The 26,023-nt window shown below is 36.8% G+C and overlaps 1 protein-coding gene across 3 annotated transcripts in view; it reads right to left on the bottom strand.

Moving 5' to 3' along the window:
- SS18 (SS18 subunit of BAF chromatin remodeling complex) overlaps window positions 1-26,023 on the bottom strand; it is a 43,765-nt gene that overhangs the window by 9,082 nt on the left and 8,660 nt on the right. For 2 of the 3 annotated variants that reach the window (XM_063395165.1, XM_063395175.1), the window contains exons 4-7: window positions 17,561-17,714; window positions 10,973-11,194; window positions 1,833-2,000; window positions 1,016-1,120 (exon numbers count right to left, since the gene is read on the bottom strand). In XM_063395165.1, coding sequence (XP_063251235.1) covers window positions 1,016-1,120; window positions 1,833-2,000; window positions 10,973-11,194; window positions 17,561-17,714 — 649 coding nt within the window. The remainder of the gene's footprint in view (window positions 1-1,015; window positions 1,121-1,832; window positions 2,001-10,972; window positions 11,195-17,560; window positions 17,715-26,023) is intronic. The other variant, XM_063395181.1, reaches the window with a different exon arrangement.

Genomic DNA, 26,023 nt, shown 5'->3' with positions numbered 1-26,023 from the left:
GCAACTTGTAAAATAACTCTGCACATACATCTCCAGAAATTAACACAGGTAAGCTTATACAGATATGGCTTGATGTATCTTATAACCAATTTGATGGAAATTAAATTCAAACAACTGACTTGCATCCCTTCATTTACTATGAGCAGTTGCTTTGGCAATTACACAGCTTTGCTTTGTATACATTTTTTAAACATTAACATCTACCACATTTGTTGAACTTCATGAGATACTATTAAGTTGCACACATGGTTATCCCAGTAGTCAGGAGTCAGCATCTTTGTTCTCTCAGTCTCTGCTCAGCCTGAAAACAAGTTAATTTCAACTCTTCTAACTTATAACACAATCCAATAGTCTTCAGCACTCCATATTCTGAGAGGTAGGAGGACAGATTTATGAAATTCGAAGTTTCAGTCTTGTCTTGAAAGCACTGAGGGGACATCTAAAGAGGATTCACATTTCCAATATCCTCAGGGCAGGGACCACTTTACTCCTATATAAATGTTAAAGTGAAGGCCCATACCATGTCAACAATAACACATTTGTGCGACTTATACGAAAACTAAGCACTAAGTTTAAAAAGTAGGGTATTTACAGAAAAAAACCACATCTTTTTAGTAAATTTTTTCAGTTCAGTCAAAATTTTAATAAAAGGATATCGCCCCCTCTCTTATTGATAATAAAGATATGACTGCTTAAATTAATCTCAATTATATTAGATAAGCTAAGGAACTCTCCATTCTTTGAGAGAAACCAATTATTTCCATTCCTTTGAAATACTAAAACTGTCGTTAAGAATTTCAAATGGGAGTAATACAAATTATATGCTTTAAGTTGTAAATTTAACTAGTCATAGTAACTTAAACTGTAGTAATAATTCTGAATTTGGAAGGTTTTGTAAATGTGAGGTATGATATCCAATTACTATTTTTGCCTCTTCCCCTAATTTTGGGCATATGACTACATTAGTATTGGGCAGGTATAGAAAATGGGAAAATTAACATTTATGAGAGATTACCATCAGGGTAATATTGCTGGTTCATGCCTTCTGGAGGACCTTGTCCACCATGACTGTATTGGTCCCCATAATAGTCTTCCTGGCCTGAGTACTGCTGTGGTGGGCCTGAAAAACCACAACCAGTCAATACGTAAATAACTTGTTTTCTCTGTTATAAAGCCTGCTAATTTCTGATCTTAGTATGAGAAATATTTCTCAAATGTATTCCCCACCCATTTGTTGCATTACAGACAACATATGTAATCTGGTTTAGTTAAAAAAATAAGTAAATGTATCTATCTACGTACACAAACACACAGTTGTTTGGCTGCACTAGACTGAGACTATATAATCAAACTTCAGTTTTGAGCTCATTTTAGGAATATGTGTATAGCAAACTAGGGTGTTAAAAATAAAATTATTCCTTATTGAAAAGGACTAAAAAGAAAAAAGTGAACCAATATTGTGGAACATTGTTCCTTCTTTTGTAATTGAATGAATTCAGAACCAAGTAGGTATTCTGTTCCTTTTCTGTTCCTATCATTTAAATTTCAAAACAGAATTCTGCATCAACGTATCTTAAGATGCATAATTTCAGAATGCATTATCTCAGAAAGAACCAAAAGAAAAAGAAAACAAACTTGTCTTCACATTTCATGGTGATAGCAGTAATCTCTTGTTGCAAGAACCACCCTTAAAAAGGGTAACAAAAAGAGTGTGCGAAGTCTGTCACACCAAATGACTTGACAGAAATTTGGTGTAAGCAAGAAAGTGATGTAAAATGGTTTTAAACATGGTTATTCAAAATCAGTGTAAAAATACTGAGCTGAATTCCTACCTTGCTGTGGTGGCCTGTATGGAGGAATCTGTCTCTGCCCCATCATGTGATTTCCTTGGTTAACTTGGCCCATCATTCCCATCGGTGGCTGCTGCCCCTGGTAATGCTGGCCACCTGCCTGTGGCATGTTGTATTGCTGCGAGGGAGGCTGCTGGTGCATCATTGGACCTGCAAAAGAAGAAGCAGCAAAAATGTTAAATACACAAAAAAATCTGTGATTAAACCTTTCCAAAAGAACATGGAAAATTCAAACCTTAAAAATGGACCAAAAAAGGCTCTGTATATCCAGTACTCTGATAAGAGTTTGTTGTTTCTGAACTTATGTAAATGTAGGTGAACAATTCAGTAACCAAACTACAGAACAGAAGTCAGACTAAATAAGGTTGCTTTTTAGATGATTTTTCTTCAAAAACACAGATACTAGTTTACACATACACAAAAATAATTGAAACGCTTCTGTGACTTTTGTTTTAAAAAATACCTTCAAAAAAAAGTGTAGGTGAAAACCTGATGGTGAAACCTTGCGAAGTCACTGAAAAATTATTTAACATTTGTGATCTCCTCAGAGCATAGTTTCAATACACACATAGTTGTGGTTATATACCATCAACAAACCACTAAGCTGTTATCACAAAATCAACAATTATATTTAGCCTGTAAAGACAAATCAGGTGAACCAGACAGGCAATTACACAATGGGTATATGCAGAAGGCCCACAGAACACAGGCTCTGCCTGACACTGAACAGTCCCAAACAAGTCTGTAACAAAAAAATTCTTCTTTGATACCAACTTGCACCAAGTTTCTATGAACCACAGGAAGAGACCAGGAGAGATCAAGTACTGTCCATGTTTTATCAACTGACAAAATCTGATTAAGGCTGTACTTGGAGAAATGCAAATTTCAGTAATGAAAACAGACAGTTAAAGAGCACCCTACTGACACCACACAGGAATGAAAACGATGATTACACCATTTCATTATATGAGATTGCAGATTAGACTGATATAACATTTAACAAAGAACAGCCTCTGTGCCTCCTCTGTAGTACCACTTCAGGAGAGAGTTATTCCAGTATCAAAAATATGAGGAGGAAAATCTGCTGTGACAAAGACCTAAACATTTTTAAACAACAGATTTTTGTAATATATTAATTCAAACCACTTCACACATACTTGCCCAGTCTATAATGGTGTATCTCTAAGCTTTTTTTGCCTTTTTTTAAAAAAAATATTTTATAAACTAAAGACAATAAGAAACTAGAAGTTTTTTCACTAAAAACTAAGGCCATGACATCAAACATCAAACTGGCAGAGCCACTCCTAAGTGCCATCCAAGAAGAAAAAGAAAGGTATTACCTACTTTCTGTATGCTTAGATTTTTCCATTCTATTTAGTATTTTTAAATAACTAGGTGCTGAAGCACAAGCAGAAAGTCCTGTGTGAAATTACAGTACTGGAAAAATACCTAGATACAGTCAAGTGACAATGGATTTATAAAGGCAAAGGAATATGTAGTCACTTAGATCCTGTCTATGCAGAGTTGTGAGGGAAAGTTAAGACAAATAAATGGTATGAATTCAAAGTGCATTAGTTAAATTCCATAAAACCCCTGTGTGGGATCACTCACTGAGAAGTGGCCTAAGCTTCATTTTCCTCTAAAGATAAATATTGGCCACACTTAAGAAGATCAATTTATGGTTCTATCCCTCAGTATGGCAAGTTTCTGTGTCTCGACTTTAAAGCTAAAAAAAATGGTTAAATTTAGATGTACTTAGTTATTGGCAAAATACGTTTCCTTTTTTCATCTTCTAAATGAATAGGTAATTTGGATTATTCCATTTCACTGCTCCTCTGTTTGGGGGTACTGAGAAACAGTAGGCAGTCTTGAGAAAAAATAGAAACTTGTTGCTATAATATTCCTAGATCTCAAGAAGGCTTGTTAATTAACAATATTAATATTAGTCACAATACAATGTGATAAAATGTGTTGGGTCCCCATGGTGCAATGTAGAGATTTTGTGTTTGCTTTTTAAATTAGAACTTCATTAACGCTTTGTAGAGCCACAATGAGAATTCACTACCCTGATTCAGGCTGTGTGTTGTGTTCATAACAGGCGGCCTGGCTTCCTTCCAGTTTGGTTCTTCTTATTAAGATGATACCTAAAAGAACCACCACGGTCTCTACTGCCTCATGGAAGGAACATAAGCATTTTATGCAGCAGTTTTGAGGGATGAGGGAACTTTGAATTTATTCCTCCATTTGAAAAATTTAGCTTTAGGAGAAAGCTATGTTTTTTCATCGTGTAATACTTCATAAGACATCAAATCTCAAAACTTAATAAAAACCTTAAGACTATTAATGCATTATCTACTTGTATATGGACACACTTGAGAAGTGGACCCAAGAGAACCTCATGAAGTTCACCAAGTCCAAATGCAAGGTGTAGCACCTGGGTCGGGGCAAACCCAGACAGGAGTACAGAGTGGGAAACTCACTGAGAGCAGCCCTGAGAAGAACTTAAAGGTTTACACTGGTGAAAAGCTGGGTCTAATCTGGCAATGTTGGCCTGCACCCCAAAAAACCAACTGTATCCTGGGCAGCATGAAAAAAAACATGGCCAGAAGGTCAGGCAAGGAGATTCTGCCCCTCTACTCTGCTCTGGTAAGACCTCACCCAAAGTGCTGTATCCAGCTCTAGGGTGTCCAGCACAGGAAAGACATAGATCTATTGGAGCAAGTCTACAGGAAGGCCACAAGGATTATTAGAGGGATAGAGCACCTCTCCTATAAGATGAAATGCTGAGAGAGCATGGAGAAGAGAAAGCTCCAGGGAGACCTCACTGTGGCCTTCCAGTGTTTTAAGGGGACTTTACAAAAGGGAGAGAGATAGACTTTTTACACAGGCAGATTGTGACAGGACAAGGGGCAATGGTTTAAAATTGGAAGAGGGTAGGTACAGATTGGATATCAGGAGGAAATTCTTCACTGTGAGGTTGTGAGGCACTGGAGGAGGGTGGTGAGGCACTGGTGGTTGCCTAAAGAAGATGTGAATGTCCCATCCCTGGATGTGTTCAAGACCAGGATGGATGCGGCTCTGAGAAACCTCGGCTAGTTGTAGCACAGGCAGGGAAGGCTGGGACTGTATGATCTCTGAAGTCCTTTCCAACCCAAACAATTCAATGATTCTATTATGTCTTCTAATATTTGAGGCGTGTATTTTTACAAGCACCCTAAACCACAGCTCTTTAATCTCCAATCAGGTCACAAAAAAAACTACATTTGGTGGAAGTCATGATCTCTTCCAGACCTGGAGATCAGACTTTTATATACAAAGCTCATGTAACTGTGAGCTGCAAGAGAATGCTCACTGCTTTCAAAAACTCTCTACAGAAATCCTTTATTTGCTGAATTTCTACAACTATTGAATCTAGAGAGGACAGAGTATCTTACTTGTACACAGTACAAAATGTACCCAAAGATATATTAACATTATCTCTGTAAAATACGCAAGTACCAAATTTAACTGGTCTATATTATCAATACACATTTTTGTTTAGTAGGTGTAGGCAACTATCAGTAGTTGAGGAAAAAAAAAAAATTCTGCTCCAGCCATGTATCTCATGTACAGGGAAGAAAAGGTATGTGGATTAAAGAAAAAATGGACTACTACCTGATCTTCTTGTAACTACAGCGACACAGCAGCAGTCTTGTGACAAGAAAGGACTTTTGGAAACTGACAACCTAGTCTTCACATAGGTAAGATAAGGAAATACAAACTAAAAGCAGGTCCCAGATATAGCTAACGAATCTGAGACCAGAAGTGCAGAGGATGAAAGAGCTGCAGTAAAGTTTAGTGGTTTAAACATTGTCTCCTTAACGTTGTCCCTTACATTGAAACCCAGGTACTGGTGGTAAATGCTATGAGGGGACAAGAATAACCACTGACATGGTTGAACCTTTTGAAGAAGCAGAGAAGTGAGGAACCACGCTCGTGAATGAACTGGTGACTGCTGTTCTAAAGAGCTATGGGAACACGTGGGTATGACCAAAAAGCAGCAGGACAAGCTATTGTTTCTTCAGCCTTCCAAATTACACTGGTTGTGCTGCTCAGGGGTCTACTCTTTAGGCATTTCACAGTGTGCACTTGTATGGAGGAAGCAACTGGATATCCATACTTAGAGTATCAGCAAAGAACACCAAGCCAGACTTACCATGGTTAATCTCATCACAGGATCTACTGTTACAAAAATAACAAAATATAAATCACTGCAGCAGCCCTCAGCAAAACTTTTTTGCCATTTTTCCACATCTTTAAAAAAATGCTTGTTTTTTAAATGATGGTTTTAAGCCTTGAGAGAGTTATCTTAGAAACTATAATGTAGGGTCAATTTAACTTGACAAACACTGCAATTTAGATGTGCTTAGTCAAATGAACCACCATCCTAAAGGTGTTTTAACGCCATGAGCAATTTAAACATTATCTTAAAAGACTTTGAGGATACAAAACTTTTTGCTACTCCTAATGTAAGATTCAGGCTGCAAATTTAGAACAGTTCTCCACACTATACTAGTCCACAAACTTCTCATCTCAAACTGAACCATAATTTCATTTAGGTATCACTTAAAAAAATAGAACATAAAATGTCATAGAATTCCTTGGTTACCAACGTTGCCTTTCATGCTTCACTCTAGGGAAGAATATAAAAGCACAAGCTTTGTGGCAGCTGTTTATATCTTTTGGTTTTTCATGACAAAACTACATTGTCTTCTACAGCCAGACATCCTACACAATGCAGCTACAGCATGATGGTGTTTCAGAATGTGGAGGCGATTTTATTTCCCTTTAATAGGCTAGATTTCAAAAAAACATTGAGACTGCCCTTTTTCCATAACATCTTGACTACTGTAAGCAGTTGAGGTATTGAAACCTAAGTCTCAGTTTACATGAGAGTGAACAGATGGCAAGACATTCACAAAGACAGTCAAACTCAGAAATTATTTTATCCTGGTTGGACATACACTGAATATGTTTATATTTTAACTAACATTGGATGTTCCTGTCTTAATGTTCCTTTCTTTTTGTGCACAACAAAAGAACTGGAATCTGCATCTGCCTCATCTCTATTCTTTCTGTATCTTCAGATTTGCTTCTAAGTGGAAGAGCTCTGAAATTTTAATGGAATTTTTCCAAGGTTATATAAATGAAACTATCATTAAAAAATTTCAACACCAGATTTGACAACTGGTCTGCAAATGACTGAGTCAACATGATATTGTCTTGTAGAAGTCACCTGGTAAACTAGTTCCCCTCCCTTATCACAGGCAACATATACTGCTCATTCAATAGAGACTGGGGAGCTCAGCAACTTTGTGCCAAGCTCTTCTTGCAAGGGAATGGAATCCCAGCAAAACAATCTGAGAAAGGAGAAACACAGTCTCTGGGATGGCCACACCTAGCAGAGTTTCTGCGATGGCCAAGCTACAACTTCCTGGTTCTTACTCTACTACTAAATATTATTCCCCAAGTGTGAAAGGTATGTTCAACATATAAAAAGAGGAATTTCCATGCAAGTTTTAGGTTTCAAAAAAATCATGCCTACATTGCGCCTCTGAAAAGTCAAAAACTGTCAACACTCGAAATTTCTGTTCAAACTAAGAAGTTTACCATATACAAGAAATGCACCCATAAGAACACAATTTCTTCCATATTCATTCAGTTCCTTCTGCTTCCTATCTTTTCCAAAAAGGTAGCCAATACTCCTTGCAGATGTCCTGGGCTGGTATATTAATTTTTCAATGAAGAGTCATCTACAGAATCTTCCACTTAAAACATTCTGCTTTAACTCCAAAATTACTGGAATTCCTCTTTTAAACGCAATATAAAATCAATACCATGAAAACTTTGCTTCTCATTATTCCTCTGGATAGCATTTTATAACTAGTACAAATCAATAATGAATACAGAGTGGATACAGGAAGTAAATCCAGCAAACAGTTCTGTTACGATGCATTTTATTTCTTAATTAGCACTTCTAAATTTTTTTCTTGCTAACACCATCTGCCTCACAAGGTGTATATACAGCAAGATGTTTTGGTAGCAAGTGCACATAAAGAGGTTATGCTCAAGCATAACCCAAGTGTTAGAGCAAGCCTTTCTGCGTGTTATGGTGATTTTATCTGTTACATAATAGTATGCATTTTTCCCCTTAGAAAGTACTTAGAAGTACTGACTTCATTCAATACACAGGTATTACTCACTGAAAAACTATTTCAGTATTTTGTTTCTTCCTAATAGTTCATATGCAATGTGATGCCTAGTCAAACACTAAAGACAGAATTATTAATTTATTCATGGGTTTTCTTATGGCACCCATAAGTAATTTGTCCAAATCTTCCTAATGAATACACTTTGACAACTCTCCTGTGAAATCAGATGGTATTGTAATCTTACCAGCAGATTCATTCCTCTACAGGTGAGAAACCCACATAGGGAAAGATTAAGGTCAAAAACATCTACTAATTTTTAACAGCCAACTTGAGATGCTAAGATCTCATCTTGTGGAATATCTGGCATTATATTTAGCTAGTGCTGTTACTAAATGATAGATGTAGTAGGATCTTTCATTTTCAGTATGGATCACTCCTGTAAGACAAAGAAACAAAGCATACTTAGGTGTTCATAAATGTCTCCTGACAACAACACTGAGGTTCAGAAATTTTGGTTCACTTGTGTTTCTCGTTGCACATTCAACCGGTTAAGAAATCTTTGAGTCACCATCTGTTTCTTCCCCTTCTGTTAAACTGCACTGAGTGCACTTTCTAGCAGCTCATTCTTGTTTCTTCACTTAGGTGAGAAGCCTGAAGTGGCCATGCTTCGCTGAGACCTCTGTCCAGCCAGACTGGGACTTGGCTACCTACCTCTAAGTTTCTCATGGTCTCACATTACTCTGTTGTTCTCTGCCCAACTGCCTTGGGACTCACAAGAAAATGAAGATATAAAAATACTTCATGTAATTTGTCATCAAACTTCAATATAAAAGTAACAACTAAGAGTAGAAAACAGAGGAAATGTACTAAGCAGACCTGACTGGGAATCATCTTAGATCAAAATAACAAACATGCCCATCTTCAGATTTAAGACTTCCTCTCTCACAGATATTTGGAACAATATTTTAATTCAACAGCAAAAAGCACTTTGCTTGTGTAACAGACAAGTTTCAAAGTCTTGCTCTAAAGAAACTGCATTCCTGCATTTATATATGAAGTGCTCTGTTTAGTGAGACCTTGAAACATTTTAAAGAATATAATTTCTCATCCCACTGTCCTCTACTTCTGTGAAACCTCCGCAAAAAAACAGAATCAGCCTTGAAGCAGACACTTGGAATGGAAAAAGTCTCAGCCTAAAGGGTCAAAACTTGGCAGAATTAGAGTTACACAATGCAAAAGCTTGCTGTGGCCCTAATGGCAATAGTACCATTGTTCTAACTACAGATTTTGCTCTTGTTCTTGAGCCTATAATTTGGTTAATACTGTTTTATTCTTTATTCCCCAAAGTCACTTCAGTACCATTATTTGTTCAGAACAGAAACCTTTTAAGTTTATTTCTGCTTAGTTTCTAATGACCAATTTTCAAGTTTGACAGAGTACTGAAAAAACAACAGGGGAATATTATGAGGAAGAGTAAAGAATGCTACTTTGAGATGAAATCATCTCCTCAATTTTAGGCCAGTCACACAAAATTGTTTTCTGTAGAGTGTAGGGAGACACTAGACGTCTCCCTCACACATACTGCTACATAATTATTGCTAACTCTGCAAATAAAATCTGAACTGAAATGGCAAAGAGCTTTTTCAAAGCATCTTAAAACGTTCATAAAATTACTACACTACATATTGCCCAGAATACAGAGAAAACTTGCCAGTTCAGAGAGGCAGTGAATAATATTCTCACTTATGATTTCCTCTGCTATGTGCCTATCCTTTGTTTCTTCTACTGTTATAAGAAAAATGCTACTAGCAATGTGCATGTTGAAGGCCTCAGACCTCCCACTTTCTCTACTAGTAAGAAAAGTGCAGAAACAGCTTCTCTCATCATGACTTATTTTTAGCCTCTCATTAAGTTAGTCTTTTGTCTGTTTTGCACTCTTCTGTAATCAAACCTAACAGTATGACCTGGTCTGTCTGTACACATCTGGAACAGATGGTATTTACATATAAAAAAGTGGAGCTTTGATTTGTCATATGTCTTCTAGCAGGTGCTATGTACAGATCCAGTGCAGTAACAATCTTAACATGAAAGCTGAAAATACTGATTGCTGACTTGTAAAGCACCTCTGTAAGAATATGCAGTACATATAAAACTGAGTAGTTTGCTGTGCTGTGACTCTAATGCAGTATTTTAATTCCACAATGTCCTTGCACTTCAACAAAGACATCAAAACATCATTGGTTTATGCAACGGAAATATCTTAGATACAAAATTAGTTTTGATTTTTACTATATACACAAGGACATGTCATGAAAGCTGTAGGGAGTACCAGATTTGCTCCTGGAACTGCATTTTGCTTCTCTAAGACTAAGAGACATTCCATGCTAGAACAGCATGCAGCAGAAAACAAACACTAACTAGGTGTAACTAACTGAGGGCTATCTGACTTTAATTATTAAATTTAACCAAGAGATTTAAAAGCAGAGACTTCTTTTATCAACCTGAATGACAATAACACTTAGCTAGAAGTGTAAAATCTGAAAAAGACAAACAATAGTTCCAGCTTACAGCTGATGAAAATAGATCCATTCCCACAAAATACCTGAAAATAGTTCTATGTCTGCAAATAAACAGAAAGTCCCAGATACATGGGAGAAAAGAGATGTAGAATATTTCAAACATAGGTACAGAATATTCACAGAGTATTCTGAGATGAACCTCCCGTAAGGATCACTGAGTCCATGTCTCAGGTAAATGGCCCATAGGGTGACTGAAGTCACAGCCTTTGTGTCTATAGAACCATGCCCTAATCAACTGAGCCAATCCCAGAGTACGGACACATTTAAAGAAGGAATCTACAAATAAGACCTTTAAAAGAATTTGCACCCACGATGTTTTCCTTTTACAGAAGGTAACAAACACTTCACTTACCTTGGTTTGGTTGCATATTCATGTTTGGTCTGGGCCCATAGTTGCCCATCGGCTGTCCCTGGCTCATTGTCATCTGATTCTGCACTGGCATGCTCTGTGACGATGGCACTGAGTGATTATAGCCACCCATGGACCCATGGCTACTTGAAGGCATATTCATGGAACTGTTTGTCATATTGAGTTGGTTAGGTCCAGGTCCTTGCATAGGCATATGGTTGGGTCCTTCAGAAAGAAAAACAGCGAGAGAAGTTGTACATTAAGCATCATAAAAGCAGGTGAAAACAATCATACTGAATCACAAAACTAAAGAGAAGTTATTAAATACAATTACATGAAAATAATGTAAAGTTTGTATGTGATTTCCTCACTTGAAAAATAAGAAAGTGAACAAGTTCATCTCTATTACGAAATACATTTTCTTTTTCTACAAAATACATTTTTACATTTTTCAGTAGCTAAAGCTACTGAAACAAAGGTGAATTATTATATAGCTCATCTTCTATTCGTATCATACACAAAACTAGTGTTTTTAGTACTTGCATAACACAGCCCAGATTTTGTTCTGAATGCCATAAGACCAGTGGAACAGACAGCTTGATAACTCCATCAGAGCTGTAATTGTTAAAATGGCTGTAACATTTCTGTGTATTCAAACAACCCATGCTAGACAATTTTTTGAAACCAACAATTATTATTACTTTTAAACACAGGCGTATTAACATTGACATGGTAAAATTACATAGAAGCATAGAAACATTTTCATTGGAAAAGATCACTAAGATTGTCATGTCCAACAACAAATTTAACACTGCCAAGTCCACCACTAAATGCTAACTTAGGCTAACTTTCATTCAAAAGATTATACAGTTAACCACAGAAGAAAGAGAAGGTCATAAGCATTCCACAGATCACTGCTGCAACAGCAAAGGCTTTCATGGAAAACCTGTGAACCAAATTCATTCTTCTACACAGCTGTTCTAATGCCCCTGTAGATAAAAATCTAACCAAAAATTGTTCATGACAAGAAAATAACCCCTGAGTTTATCTCCTGAGATGGGAATGAGAACAAATCTTCGTGGTAAGACATCAAGATTTTTTTTTTTTTTTAATATTTCAATCATGACTTTTTTATAAGCATGATATGTAAGTGGAAAGCATTTAGTGTCCTATGCTGGTAAACACATCACCTTTGCTGCTTTGCATACATGAAAGAAAAACCTTGGAAATCAAAGAAAAGTGTGAAAAAAGGAACAAAGAAAAAATGTTACAGACAATGTGCTGCATCTTTTCTACTTGTAAATAAGGTGGAAAATTTCAACACAACAGAAAATCAATGCTTTTGATTTCTAATGGACCTAGCATTGCAGTGATTCAGATAGCATGAAACAATGTAGAATAAAAATGGCTGAAGAACTATTTAGCATTTCTTGATCGTATACTAACTTTATAGCCAATATCCTGCAACTGTATTTGCAGATTACTGGTGTGGGGGATGATGACTGGAAGGACAGTCCCCAAATTATCAGTTGTGAAGATGCAAAGGCAAAGCAACTTGTTCATACACCCATGAGCCAACAACATCTTTTCACCTTCTATTTCCCTTCTATCTGAAAACAAAGGCTGAATTTGTATTATTCTCTAAATTCAATCTACTCTCAATGGGTATTTTAACAAATACAACATTACAATACTATCTGGTAGGTCTACTCATTACTTTAGGTGGAACAGGTGAACAGCTACTAGAACTAAAATGAATAAAAAGTGGGACTGAATATAACTATGACAAGTAAAAAAAGTAGATGAAATGCATGGATTATGCCCATGACAAGTACCACATGAAGGCCTCATGAAAATATGTACAACCAGAAGACATGACAGACCAGGTCACCTGTAAACAAGGCAAATGCTGATATGTACAGATTTCACCAAGAAGATGCTGCTGTTGCTAAACGTGCCACAGGTTTTTTGTTAAGCTAGAAAAGTCTAAGAAGAGACATCTAAAAGAAACTGCACTAGTAGATCTGTAGGAAGGTACTGATTTTACATATTTCTCAGTGAAAATAAAAATGAACCCCTCTGCTTCAGATGTAAACAGCTCCTAAGTCCTTGGCTAATGAGAAAACTGCACTAGTCTAGGTGCATGAAGGCAGAAATAAGGATATATAGAGCTGCACACAAGGTCACAGAGACAATACTAACTGCCTGAAACAAAAAGATGCAGAAGAAAAAGACAACAGCTACTAAAGCCAAAGTAGAAGAAACGGAGCGTAAGTTTAAAAATATGTTTATCTTCTTGCCCTTTTTAAGACATGTTACTGAAATAAACACAAACCCATTTTGTCAAGGAAAGTGTAAAAGCTGAAAAAGGTATCATACATACAGTTCACTGTTCCTACAATGCAAGGTGAGCAGAGATTGCCGAAATGTACAAAGGCAGGTCCGCCACAAATACAGAGAAAGTAATTCAGTGAATAGGATTATGCCCACAAGAGTACTATAGATGCCTACACTGACCCTCTTCAATTCAACACAGCCTAATTCTGTAATAATGAGAATATGAAGACAGTTTAATTATGAAAAAGTGAGCCTGTCTCTAACCACGAGCTCAATCATGAATGTGCTCTTAGGCAAAGCTACAGGGGAGAAAAGCTTCATACTGTAGTACCAAGCAACTATTGCAGAGCTGCTAGAAGACTATTTTCCTAATTAAGGGAAGGAATACAGAGAGTTAGTGTCAGAAAGTTAAGGCCTGGGAGTAGTTTTGTCTCTTTCTGATTAAAAGAAGAGATTGTCAATGATAGATTTAAGGAAGTTAGGCGAGAACACGGGAGCAAATTTTTAAAAACTGTAATGTAAGAAGCCAAATGAGGAAGGCAAAAATCATTGGAAGAGATAATTGGAAAAAATAAAACACCTTCTCTAAAAGGTAGTTTGCTAGCCTTTACTTCATGTCTCCGGCAGCACTAAAAGAGGAGAAAGCACTCATAAGCAAAAACTGTCATGAAATGCAAGGTATGTGTATTTTCTGAGGTCAGAATCTGGGGGTTTGTTAGGGAGAAGCTAGAAAACAAAGACACAGAAAAAGCTAAGACCATAGGATCAAAAACCTTGCAAATGAAAAATAAAAAACCCACTCTTTACATATAACTTTTATTATAGTTTGTCAAAACACTTCATGGAGTTCTAGTGCATATAAGGACAAAACAATTGATTTTCATTTTTATATGGATAAATGAAATACGAAGAGGATAATATGAATGAACTGTGAGTGAATTAATGAGGCATGAAGTATGTATCTCAACTTTAAAGTAACTGCTTTAAATGCTGTACTTATATACACACTTATAATTAGATCTGTGTTATAATGAAATTAGCAGAATAACTGTCTATCCTGAGTATAAACAGAAGTCCTTTTTCCTCTTAACCATCTGCACACAGCACCTTACCTCCAAGAAGCTGTAATCCAAACTACATACATTTGAGACTACATTTGCAGGAAGGAAAGAATATTTTGAGAGAACTTGGTGGGAATGCACAGACAACTGTGTTGTGGTTCAGAAATGCTATTCCCCAATTTACCATTTCCACTAAAACACTCCAAACCACACACCACTTTGCTTGCTCCCCTGTATCCCCTTTCCTGTGCTGGGCTGGAGAGGAGAACTGGAGGCACAAAAAGTAAAGATTACAAGTTGAGATAAGAACAATTTACTGGAAACAGCAATGAAATAAGAAAAAGAACAGTAACAGCGACTGCATTCATAACAGTGTACACACAAGATGCAAAGGATTCACAAACAATTGCTCACCATGAAGAACCCCAACAATATCCTGCAGGTCAGAATAACCTCCAGGCCCTGGCCATGCCTCCTCCTGGCTACTGCAACAATTAACCCTGTTCTGGCTGGAACCAGGACAATGTGTTACTCAGGAAGGTCACCTACCAGTGCCACAACAAACGTCAGCTAATATTACCTTTCAACTTTTTATATGTGCGAAGACAACCTCAAGGAATCAGGAAGACAACTTGCCCCCAGCACATCTTAGTTCACCATCTCCTTCCAAATCCATATTACCCTTACTTTACATCACATAAACTCATTCAAAGTAACTCTTCAGACAGCAATTTTTTCAGCTAAAAACCAAAATCTGTCACAGGTACAGATAACACTTGAGTGTATCACCAGCTGAAAAAGGTTTATCATGACTCTCTTCCCTGGCAAGAGGATATAGACACACATTTGTCTCAGGATGCAATTAAGGGCCCCAGCAGTACTTCAAGTTCTGTATTAACCAGGACACAAGTATAAGAAAAATAATCCTTTGCCCTTCAGGCAATGGGACAGGTCTATAGCAGAACTTTAAAATTACTCATATCCTGATGATCACCAAGCAGCTCTTCTAATCCTCTAGTCAACCCTTCTGCCCATACTCAGGTCTGTGGAAGGCCCTGTTCAGGTAACACCTGAAATCCTTAGCTGGCATTTTTAAGAGCCTGCATTTTATTCCTTCCAGCTGGTCAACTGATGTCAGTCCCGGATTCTCCTGGTTTAAGATTAGTGACTTTACTCGTTTTATACAGATCATCTCCACAGACATTTAAGATTTAGTATCTGGTTTTTAGTACAAATGTAAGCTAAGAGTAAGTGCCCTAAAACCAGAAAGCAAATGCATACACTGCAGAAATTATTAGAAATACATCTCTGTGAAATACAGAAAGGCTCACAAGCAGGTAAACCAACATACACTTGAAAAGATGTGTGTAATTCAGCTATACACATAACAAGATGCTTCTGTTTCACTTCTTCCAACTCCTACCTATGAAATGATTCTAGCATGCCTTTCCGATATTAGAGGTACCCTGATCCTAAGCTGTTTATCTTCACATCCTCAGAGAAAACTTCAAACTGAGAAGGAAAGAACAGACACTCAAGAAAGGGAATATGTTGGAGGAAAGGCTAAATTAAAGCTTAGTTGGAAACTGTATTTAAGTATCTGTCTAGGTGAATACCAAAACAAAGCTATTTACCTTTCACATATTTTCCTAAGAGCTCTTTCCTTATTCTATCTAATTACAAAATATGTATGTTTAAGGAGTGACTTCTCTCCCCCGTGGCTCTGCAGTGAAGTCATTATGCTCACATTGTGACTTAGTAATCCTTCTCCTTGGAAAGGATCACTATAATAACAATAATATGATTACACTTGAGGGTCAAAGAGACTGATTTTTGAGAGGCAATGCTACTCTCCATGGGAACTGATGGATCTTAGATGGATAAAGGACACCAGAACATAATCAGAATAACTCTGCCCTACTTAGGGAGCAGCATATATTGCGCTTTACATTTCCAAATGCAGACCATGACCAACATGTACGATGAAACTAACTTCTCTAGATCTTTTATTACACTCCTTACACATGGCCTCTGGAGGCTATTCAAGATACTCTTTCAGAAAAGCCACCATTATCAAGTCCACTTAGTCAAGATTTGCACTTAATCAAGAAATTAGAGACTACAGCAATTGTAATATATATGTTTTTATTATTATTTTCGTAGTAAATTTTGCATAGTTATTACTGTGTTTGCTGTCAGGAAGGTTATCCTTGACACCACAGATGAATTTTCAAAGATCCTTTGACAGTAGTTTCCTTTCTTGGAAGTGTCAATACCTTGAGGTGCTTTTGTAACGAAAGTTTCTCCATAAGAAAAAAAAAAAAAAAAAAAAAAAAAGGAAGGGATCCTGAACAAAAGCAATCCTGGGAATGCAATTTTAAGCTGAAAGCCATTTCACATGAAATAGGTAGTATGATTTTACAAGTGGAAATTCAGGAAAATAGCCTCTATATAAAGAAGCATACTCTTCCATTGCCTACTCCACTCTGATCTGACTGCTAAAGGGAATAGTTATCCCAAAGTCAGTATTGGCAGGTACAATGTGGAGTTTTATCATCCTCTTTCTCTGCTTTGTTTCTGCCTTCCCAAGTACTTTTCTTTTTATTACAAAACAGGATGGCATAAAAACTGACTTAAAATTTACACCTAGAACAATAATCTGGAGGCCATTTCTTTACAAACCTCTTACGATTCAACATGTCCTCAATAATAAAGGAGACAGGAGATTAGTGGAAGCTGTATAAAAGCAATCTTTTTTTTTTTTTTAACATTTACTCAAATGAGAAACGGCCTCTTTCAGATGTATCTATTTTATTATTATCTAATTATTTAGCTACAATGATTTCACATTATCTTTTTACGGAAGGATTTGTGTTCGCTCAGCCACAGGCCAATACCTTTCCCCAGTAAGCCCTCTAAAGCCAGCTGTACTGCATGGTTTCAAACAGACTAAATTTAGCCAGTTCTGTTCATCAGAGGAATGCTGTGTGTCAGCTACATCAAAGCCCAAGGGCAGCCTGATAAACACTGAATACAGGTCACGTAGCTCTGTAGCTAACAAACTCTAAGAGAGCTTGTACTCGGGGGCATTCAAAGCAGTTTTGTCATCAACAATCTAGTATCCCTTGAGCCCCCATGTCGTTTCAGTTGCCAGGCAACGCTGGTGTTAATGTCTTAGAGGAGAAAAACTTACCAGGCATCTGGCCGTTCATCTGGTTCTGCATGTGTGGTGCAGGAGGGCCCCCACCTACCATACCATCTGAAGACATGTTGTGCGAGCGCGGCGGTGGGGGAGGGCCGCTCTGACTCATCCCGCCCGGACCCATAGGCATATTCTGTGTGGGTGGCTGAAAGGAGACAGTTTAGTCAAACACCAGAAGCAGTTAGTCTGACAAATATATTGTATGTACATATGGTACAGCACTTGCCTATAATGTTCAACGGCGTATGAAAGAGAGCGCTGAAACACAATTCTTTCTCTATCTGATTTATTTAACTCCTCCCAACATTAATTCTAGCAAAATGTTTAACATTTTAATCAATTTGACATGAAGTATTACATGCAGACAACATCACAGCACCTTTGAGCACCACTTTAAAATAAAAACACAAATCAATGCCTCATTAAAAATTACATCTGAACAGTTCAAGATTGCTGGAGTTACTCCCTCACACGCACACACACAAAAGCTTTCATTCAATAGAGAAGTAAGTCTTCACTGTAATTCTCTCACATCAACTATTTGTTGCTGTTAACAGACCTTGCATTGGGACAAAACAGGTACAACATGAGATGAAAGCCTCTGAATGCTCATAGACCAGCAAAAAATTTGCACCTGGGTGTGGTAAAATGCTAGCAATCTCTTCCCCGCTCTCCCCCAAAGCGATGAAGGCCTAGTTCATAATTCTGTGCCAAACACCCCCTACAGACTGGAAGCACATTAGTGCTGGCCTCCAAAGGTCCAGAGACAGCTGCCTAGAAAGGATGTTTTTGGCAAATTTCCTAATGAAATTGTGAGGAAAATAACTGAATAACCTTGAGAGTTCAAAGAGGGAGAGCAAGAAAAACAATAAATACAAGGGGGATTTACTGGTAGGTTCTACTCATGGCAATGTAAGGAGAGACAGAAACTGTTCGTAGCCAGCTTTGTTTTCCTACGAAAAACACCTGTGAGACTCTACGATCCTCCTCACATACCTTAGCCAAGCACTTTCAGGGGAGTAAAAATCATCTCAGTGAGAGCAGATTCCTGGCTCTCTGGCTTTTGAGGACACAGGTTATAACTATTCATGAAACACCCTCCCCATGAGACAACCACGTGTGCATTTTTCAACATTTCTCCTCACAGACAGAACCAAGGGCGTGAACCCTAAGTTCCTGCCTAGCCCAGTCCCTGCTTATACCTACACTATTCATCAGGTCCATAAAGACAAAACACAATACAGTAGTAAAGAGTAAGGCTTTCCCAGTGAGTGTATGTTGGAGATGGTAACAGCAGGGTAACATAGAAACACACACACACACATTCACCTGCTAGGGGAGGGGAGTGAACGGCAGTAATTTATTGTCTCAACATTTCTTCAAATACCTCAAGCAGGTATTCTTTTCCCTGTCCCTGCAGTACTTTAAAAAATTCCCCAGAAAATTAGTGAAGGCTTTTTTTTTTTTTTTAAGCAGGAAAAAGGAAAGAGATGAAGAAAAATATAAGCAAGCTGGAAACTTCTCTTACTAAATTCCTTTCATTCCTCCATGATGAAGATGATGACATTTTACAAGCAAAGTTTGTTCCTCAGCCTGTGGCAGAAGTGGTAGGAGGTGAAGAAGGTAAGAGTGAAAGGCAGCTCTACCCTCTGAAGCTTGTGACTGAAATGCTGCTCCATTTCCCTTCTTCTTCCTCCACTAGTGAGCAACCAAGGCAAGGCTGCTTCACCTCAGTTAAGTGTTTCATCCCTTCACCTTCAAAACTCCCTATCATCCTAATTCTGCATCTAACAGAATCCCACAGAAATTATCTAAAACTGATATACAAAGAAAACAAACAGACTGTTTTCATTTTTATTTGGAAAGCATGTTCAGGAATACTAGCAAAACCAACACACTTGCTAACCTCCACATGAACAGAGCTCAGAGCCCTGTCCCACGTCAGCCGCAGAGCAGTCCCATGCCAGCAAACTGAGAGCAAAGTCAAAAATGATCCAAGATGAAATGTTTTAGAATTAAAATTAACTTCTTCAATTCCAAGTATAAAACATTAGAAAGTCCAATGAAGTACTAAAGAAGATTAGCTTATGCCTAGGTTTTAGCTATCCTGCATATGGTATTGTAAAAATAACATGTAAAAAAATCATATGGGCATGCCCCTATCTGTGGAAAGATGGACAAAAAAGCTCCAAGAATTATTTGGACAAAACTATGTATGTTCCAACTCTGTTTAATCTGAAGTTTTCAAAACAACTATCCTTCAAGAAAAACACTGCAGTTATCAAAAAAGACAGCACGAGAGAGTGTAGACATGGAAGGACAGGGAAGAAAAAAGTGTTAAGGACTTCAGATATACAGACCTGCAAGAGACTTCACAAACCACAGGGAATTAAGAAAATTGAGGGAGAAACTAAAAACACTCAGAAAGGTACTACTAGAAAATAATTCATCAAGAGGAACTTCTGGATATGGAAACAGCTCAAAGATCTGTGTGAATCCAGATCAGATTCTTGAAAATAATGCAAGAAAAAGGTCCAAGCTCCTAAAAAAAGTCAATTTTCCATTAAAGGAAACTACCCTATCAGATGACTAGAAGGCAGACAAACACTGTACCTCTATTTATAAAAATAGTAGGACCAATTCTAGGAATTACGGACCTGTGAGCCTTGTTCTCTGACCTACAGGTAAAATGATGAAAATAATTAAATATCATAAATATTAAGGATGATAAAGCTGAGTTTGTAAAGAGTCAATATAGTCAAGTCAAACCTTTCTAAATTACTAGAAATTTTTAAAAATATAAATAAAACCACCTAGCTGCATATTTAACAAAAACTTCTTAACACAAGTTTTTTGACAAAGGCTTTTGGAGCAATACATTGTCCAGTGGCACTGATCAGAAACTGCCCAAAGGGAAGTTAATGAAGTTCAAAGAATAAAGGAACATACAGAGATCTCTCAAAAATATTTTCGTAAATGTCAACATGTGACGCTACTGCAACATTACTGAAAACGTGGAAAAAAGAGTAAGCAGACAGTGCCAAGTGATGTGGATAAATATATGGCAATTACACTGAACTGCAAACCACTTTCTTCAGAAAGAGGAAGTTCCTACTGACATTAATCCAGAAAAAAACCTATCAAACAAAAAAGGATTGACCACAATCCAGACAGTTTGGTGGGGAAAAAAACCCAAACCAAAACAAAAAACCCAACGAAACCAACAGAAAACTCGAAACCACATAAAATCTATTCATAATACCTGTGGTCACTTTCTGATTACCTTCAGTAATAATATGCAAAGTGAGGTAGAATTTAAAGAAAAAAAAAATGCCCATGTATTTGATACCATAACAACATTGAATTTGGGCAAAGTAATCTCAAAAGGATACTGTAAAAATAGAAGGATTCTAAAGAGAGGCAATCAGTGATTAAAAACTTTGAATGTTTACACCTGAAATAGCAAAAAGGACAGGTTTGGGGGGTTTTTTGGCATATAAAGGAATATAATGTAAGAAGATACGACAGAAATACAATTTAATGTATGATACATACAAAAAGTAGATCATCCAATTTATGGTTTAACAAGAAAGAAAACCTCAAGAGAATAGTCAGTAAATTGAGGAATAACACTGAACGTACAAGACAGCCCATAAATCACATAAACCTGAGGCATTCATCAACACAGTATGCTAGAACTAAGTTTAAATAAGATTAAGAGATAATTACACAAGTATATATGCAATAGAAACAGTTATATAGGATATTATATAGGAAATTTTAAAAGAGCATTACAAGCCTTTTTTGTCAGATCTTAAACCAATCACTACCTGATAGTAATTAAAATGAAATGTCTCCTGCAGACTTAATTATTCCCCAGTGGAATTCCTCCAGAGTATTTTTCTAGTGGATGCAGACAGAAGAAAACAAGAAAAAATTGTCTTTAAATGGCAACTTCCCGATTTCTATTGGACTTGATCCAGATAATAAACTTCTTTAAATTAACTGTAATTTAAAAAGCCCACAACAACAAAAAACCCCTCCCAGCTACATAAACTAGATTATTTAACCTTTTTTGTTCTTTACGGAGGTTAAGAAAATTTACTATCCCCAGGAACATGCGCTACATATAGCAAAGACTTTTTAAAATGCAAACTGACCACACAATATTCAAAAGAAACAACCCACCCTTTGTGAAAGAAAAGCTACCCAAAATGAACCCTAGCCATTAAGCCTAGACATGAAGGGTGAATGACAAGCATAGTTAGGTTAGCAGAACCAAAGGAGAGGCTACTTTCCTTCTTTTGCTGGATGTATGATAAAAAGGAATGAAAATTAAATCACTGCTGATTTTATTCCAATTACGTAGTAGAAAATGTTAAATACTCTACTATTGGTTAAAAGTAAATTAAAGACTTGGAAAATGTTAGATATAGCCTTCCTTGCAAAACACTAACTTTTGGCTCATCTCCCCAAGCACACAGATTACATTCATAGCCGCTATGAGCATTTAAAATTTATTAGACCATGAAACAAAATAATTATGAGCTATTTAGTGAAACTCTGGAAATCTGAACTGGAAAAAGACTGAAACTGACCCATTACATTTAACAAAAAGAAAAAAAAAAGAGAGACAAGAAAAAAAATTAGATTTTAACTGACAACTTCTAGCAAAATCTACTAAATTCAGAAGTCATTTGAAAGCATGCATTGAAGACAGCTACAGTGCATTTTTTAAGAGGATTTTCTTTTAAATAAAAAAATACATCAAATGCAAGATGCAACAATAAAATCTCCTAGGGTGGAAATGTGCACCTGTAGATGGTAAGATTTTTCTTACCACCAACAGCAGGTTCAAAGATTTGTTTATGGAACATCTACTGTTATAAAAGCTGAGGTGGAGTATCAACTCAGTCAAACAACAAAAAAAAGCAAAACCCAGGAAATACTGTTAAGCATATTAAAATGCTAATCAATACAACTAATGATAGACATTTAAACTACACTATCAAAAATACAATTTTCTAGAAATTCTCTCAGAATAACAATTAAAAGCTACAGGAAATGCAAACATAAATAGCTTTCTTTTCAGTTCAAGAGAAGCCCGAACTCAGGATTGAATGCATCATCTTTGTTTTCAATTCTCAAATACCATTTTCTGCAAAGCAAAACACCCTTCCCAGGGGGTACTCTGCCCTGCTCATATCACATTGCTAATATCACAGGACCTGTGCCAGTCTCAGAGAGCAGTACTCTGTTGATAGGTGGTGATGGCACCTGTGGAGTACTTACTGAGGTGTCAGACTGGGAAATAAGATCATAAAGGAATATGGGTTTAAGATTTGAAAGAGCAGATATTTAATTGGGTTACAACTCTTCTACAAGGTACAGGGTATTCTAGGACTGAGTGTCTTAAATGAAAAAATAAAGACCCCGTATTAATTCTTAGCTACTGTAGTATTTGGGGGTAGGGAGGATTTCTACAGAAAAAATATTTACAATCATGTCTAAATAATGAAGTTAATTATAAATGTAATTTATGTCCTCACGATTGGATTACCAGTTGTGACGCTCAGAGAAAGGAATTCTAAGTTTAGAATGACAACCAGTTTATATGTCTTGATTTACATAAGTATCTTCAAAAATCAGAGAAATTCTGATCTAATATTTGAACAAATGTTAAAATAATGCAAAATGTAATACTTAAACATTCTGTTTAAAGAGAAAATTGGAATCTTTAATTGTTTCAAACTGCATATGTCACTGCATAAAAATATTTCACTGTCCCTATATTCTTTAACAACATTTTAACAAACAAAATTTAACCCTAAAATATCTGACGTCCTCTTAGCAATGGCTATTCTGATACTTAAAAAAACAATCCCCCAAAATTTTAGGGGAGCTTTAGCAGCTTATTTAAATCATAAATTTTAAGAACTGTATGAATTCATATTTGTTTATTGTAAGTGACCATGAATAAATTAACTGTGGTTGTTAACTCAGGGATCACTGAATTATAGAAACTAGACAACTTTTGAGGTGCTCTGTAACTCCTCCAAAAAATGCAGTTCCTATCTGTCCTCAGAAGCTTTTTGTTCCACAGCCCTTGCCTCTTTTGCTTTTAAGATGGCTTAATGTTTGATATTTACAGGTTTTGCTTGCATTTAGTAGCCTAAGAGAAAAAAAATCCACCTCTGTTCTAGCTGAAAGGCTTTACGTAAACTCAACTAAAGCAGGAAGAATCCTGCAGAACCCTCACAGCAAGGCATTTGGGACAGAGCAAAATCATACAGACTCTGCACCTACGTTAGCAGACTGCCTGGTACAGCTCTCAGGAAACTGCCTACAGTTGAAGAGGTATTTATTGTGCAGATACTGCACTACAGAGAGGCAAATCACATCTTCGAGTATGAAAGAATTACACTGTAGAGCATGCTCCTCATTCAAACTGCCAGCGATTTTTACTGATTTCTAAATCAGCCACAGAAGTTCACAGGCAACAGAAGTAGTTTTTCGTGTACAGTGCACTAGCTCCCCGTGTGGACACACCTGATTAACAATACATGCAAAATAGCTTGCAGAACTCAGAGCCATTCTCTGGTTTAAAGTGGCAGATAGTGGGCTCTGAATTCACTCCTAACATCCTAACCACTTGAATTCCCCTATTTATTTTTTTCTTAGTGTAGTTGCTGGGTTGAGAAATTCCCTCCAGTGACTCTTCATTTCCTACAGCACCCTTTCAATTGTGCAAAAACAACTGCCTTTCTCTCTTTTATAACATTTTAAAAATTATGTTTTTTTCAAAACTATTTAACATTTAATCAGAGCAATTATTGTTCAAAATCCAAGCTCTGGTAATGACTAATACCTCCCTTGTCTCTTGACAGGAAACACTCAACCTTCCTTTTGCTCTGTTCTTTATTAATTCAGTTTACAAATAGCTGAACTTGAACTGGGCACAGACTTGTGCTCTGAAAGGCTAATGCAGAATTATGCACCATACTGCACATACCAGAAACAGATTTTCTGCTGTGCTACCTGTCCTGATTTCTGCTGGGATACAGCTGATTTTCTTCCCAGTAACTGGTGCAGTGCTGGGTTTTGGATTCAGTAGAATAACACTGATAACATACTGATGTTTTAGTTGCTGCTAAGCAGTGCATACTCTTAAGTCAAAGATTTTTTGGTTTCCCAGGCTCTGCCAGCAAGGTGTGAAAGTCAGGAGGGAACATGGCCAGGACAGCAGACCCAAACTTGCCAAAGGGCAAGAGATCAGAGCATCAGACTCAGGCTGGGCACTGCTCTGTGGCTTTACTGTCTCATTTTTAATAACAATTATAATCTTACTGTAGTATTTTATTTCCATTATTAAACTGTCCTTATTTCAATCCACAGGTTTCACCATTTTTTCTGACTCTCCTGCCCAGCCCACTGCAAGGGGAGGGAAGGTGTGTGGGTGACCAAGCAGCTGCACGGCCCTAAGTTGCCAGCTGGGGCTAAACCACACCCCCACCATAGCTATCAAACTTTACTAAGCATTTGGTACACAACTGGATAATAATCTCATTAATTTAGGATTCCTCTCATCATCAGTAACAAAAGTTTTATTCCAAAATTTTATTCTAAAGTGTGAAAACTAAGCCACATTTTTCTTCTCGGGATACCATCTTGATTTTCAAGAAAAGCTAAGTCAAAGTAATTCAATTAACGCATATTCCAGATAACATTTGTGTTCAAAATAAAGGCTACTAAAAAACCAAAGTGCACAGCTGAGTGCTTAAGACTCCAGTTTTTTTCTACAACCACATCACAAGTACATTAAAACCATAGATTGAACATCACCCTTTTGAAAAATGAAGTCATTAAAATTACATGAGAGTTCTCATTGCCTTGAGTGAAACCATGCTTATACTGAAGATTCCCATTCAGCCTGCAGAGCTCCACAACTTAGAACAATTAAACATCATTACTAACACTTCATTAAAGCTTGTCCTCAACTTAATTTTTGGAAGTATTTTATTATTTTGTGTATGGGTGGTGGTTGTCTTTGGTTCGGGAGGTTTTTTTGTATTAGTTTGGTTTGTTGTGGTTTGGGTTTTTTCCTATCTCTTTAGGCAGTTGCTTTGGAAATAACCAGCATTTCAGTGCTTGTTGATAGCACGTGTTTATAAAAAGCAATCATTATCTTATAAAGAAATATTTTATAACTGAAGTGGCATGGACTCCTCCCTAATCTCTGTGACAAGTTTGGGAATAGCACAAAATAAAGGATTTCACAAATCCTACAAAAAAGCTTTATTTTTGAAAGAAATAGCTCAAAAAAAAAAGATTTTTTTTTTCTAATTAGAAAGTTTATTAATAACCTTTCCAATATTATGAAATTTAGAAAAAATTTTAGAAAAATGCAATATCCAGGTTCTTCTACAACTTGGACAAAGTAAGTTTTCTTGGAAG

This window comes from Prinia subflava, chromosome 1, assembly GCF_021018805.1.
Source record: "Prinia subflava isolate CZ2003 ecotype Zambia chromosome 1, Cam_Psub_1.2, whole genome shotgun sequence".
Lineage (NCBI taxonomy): Eukaryota > Metazoa > Chordata > Aves > Passeriformes > Cisticolidae > Prinia > Prinia subflava.
This window is presented reverse-complemented; position numbering and strand designations above follow the sequence as displayed.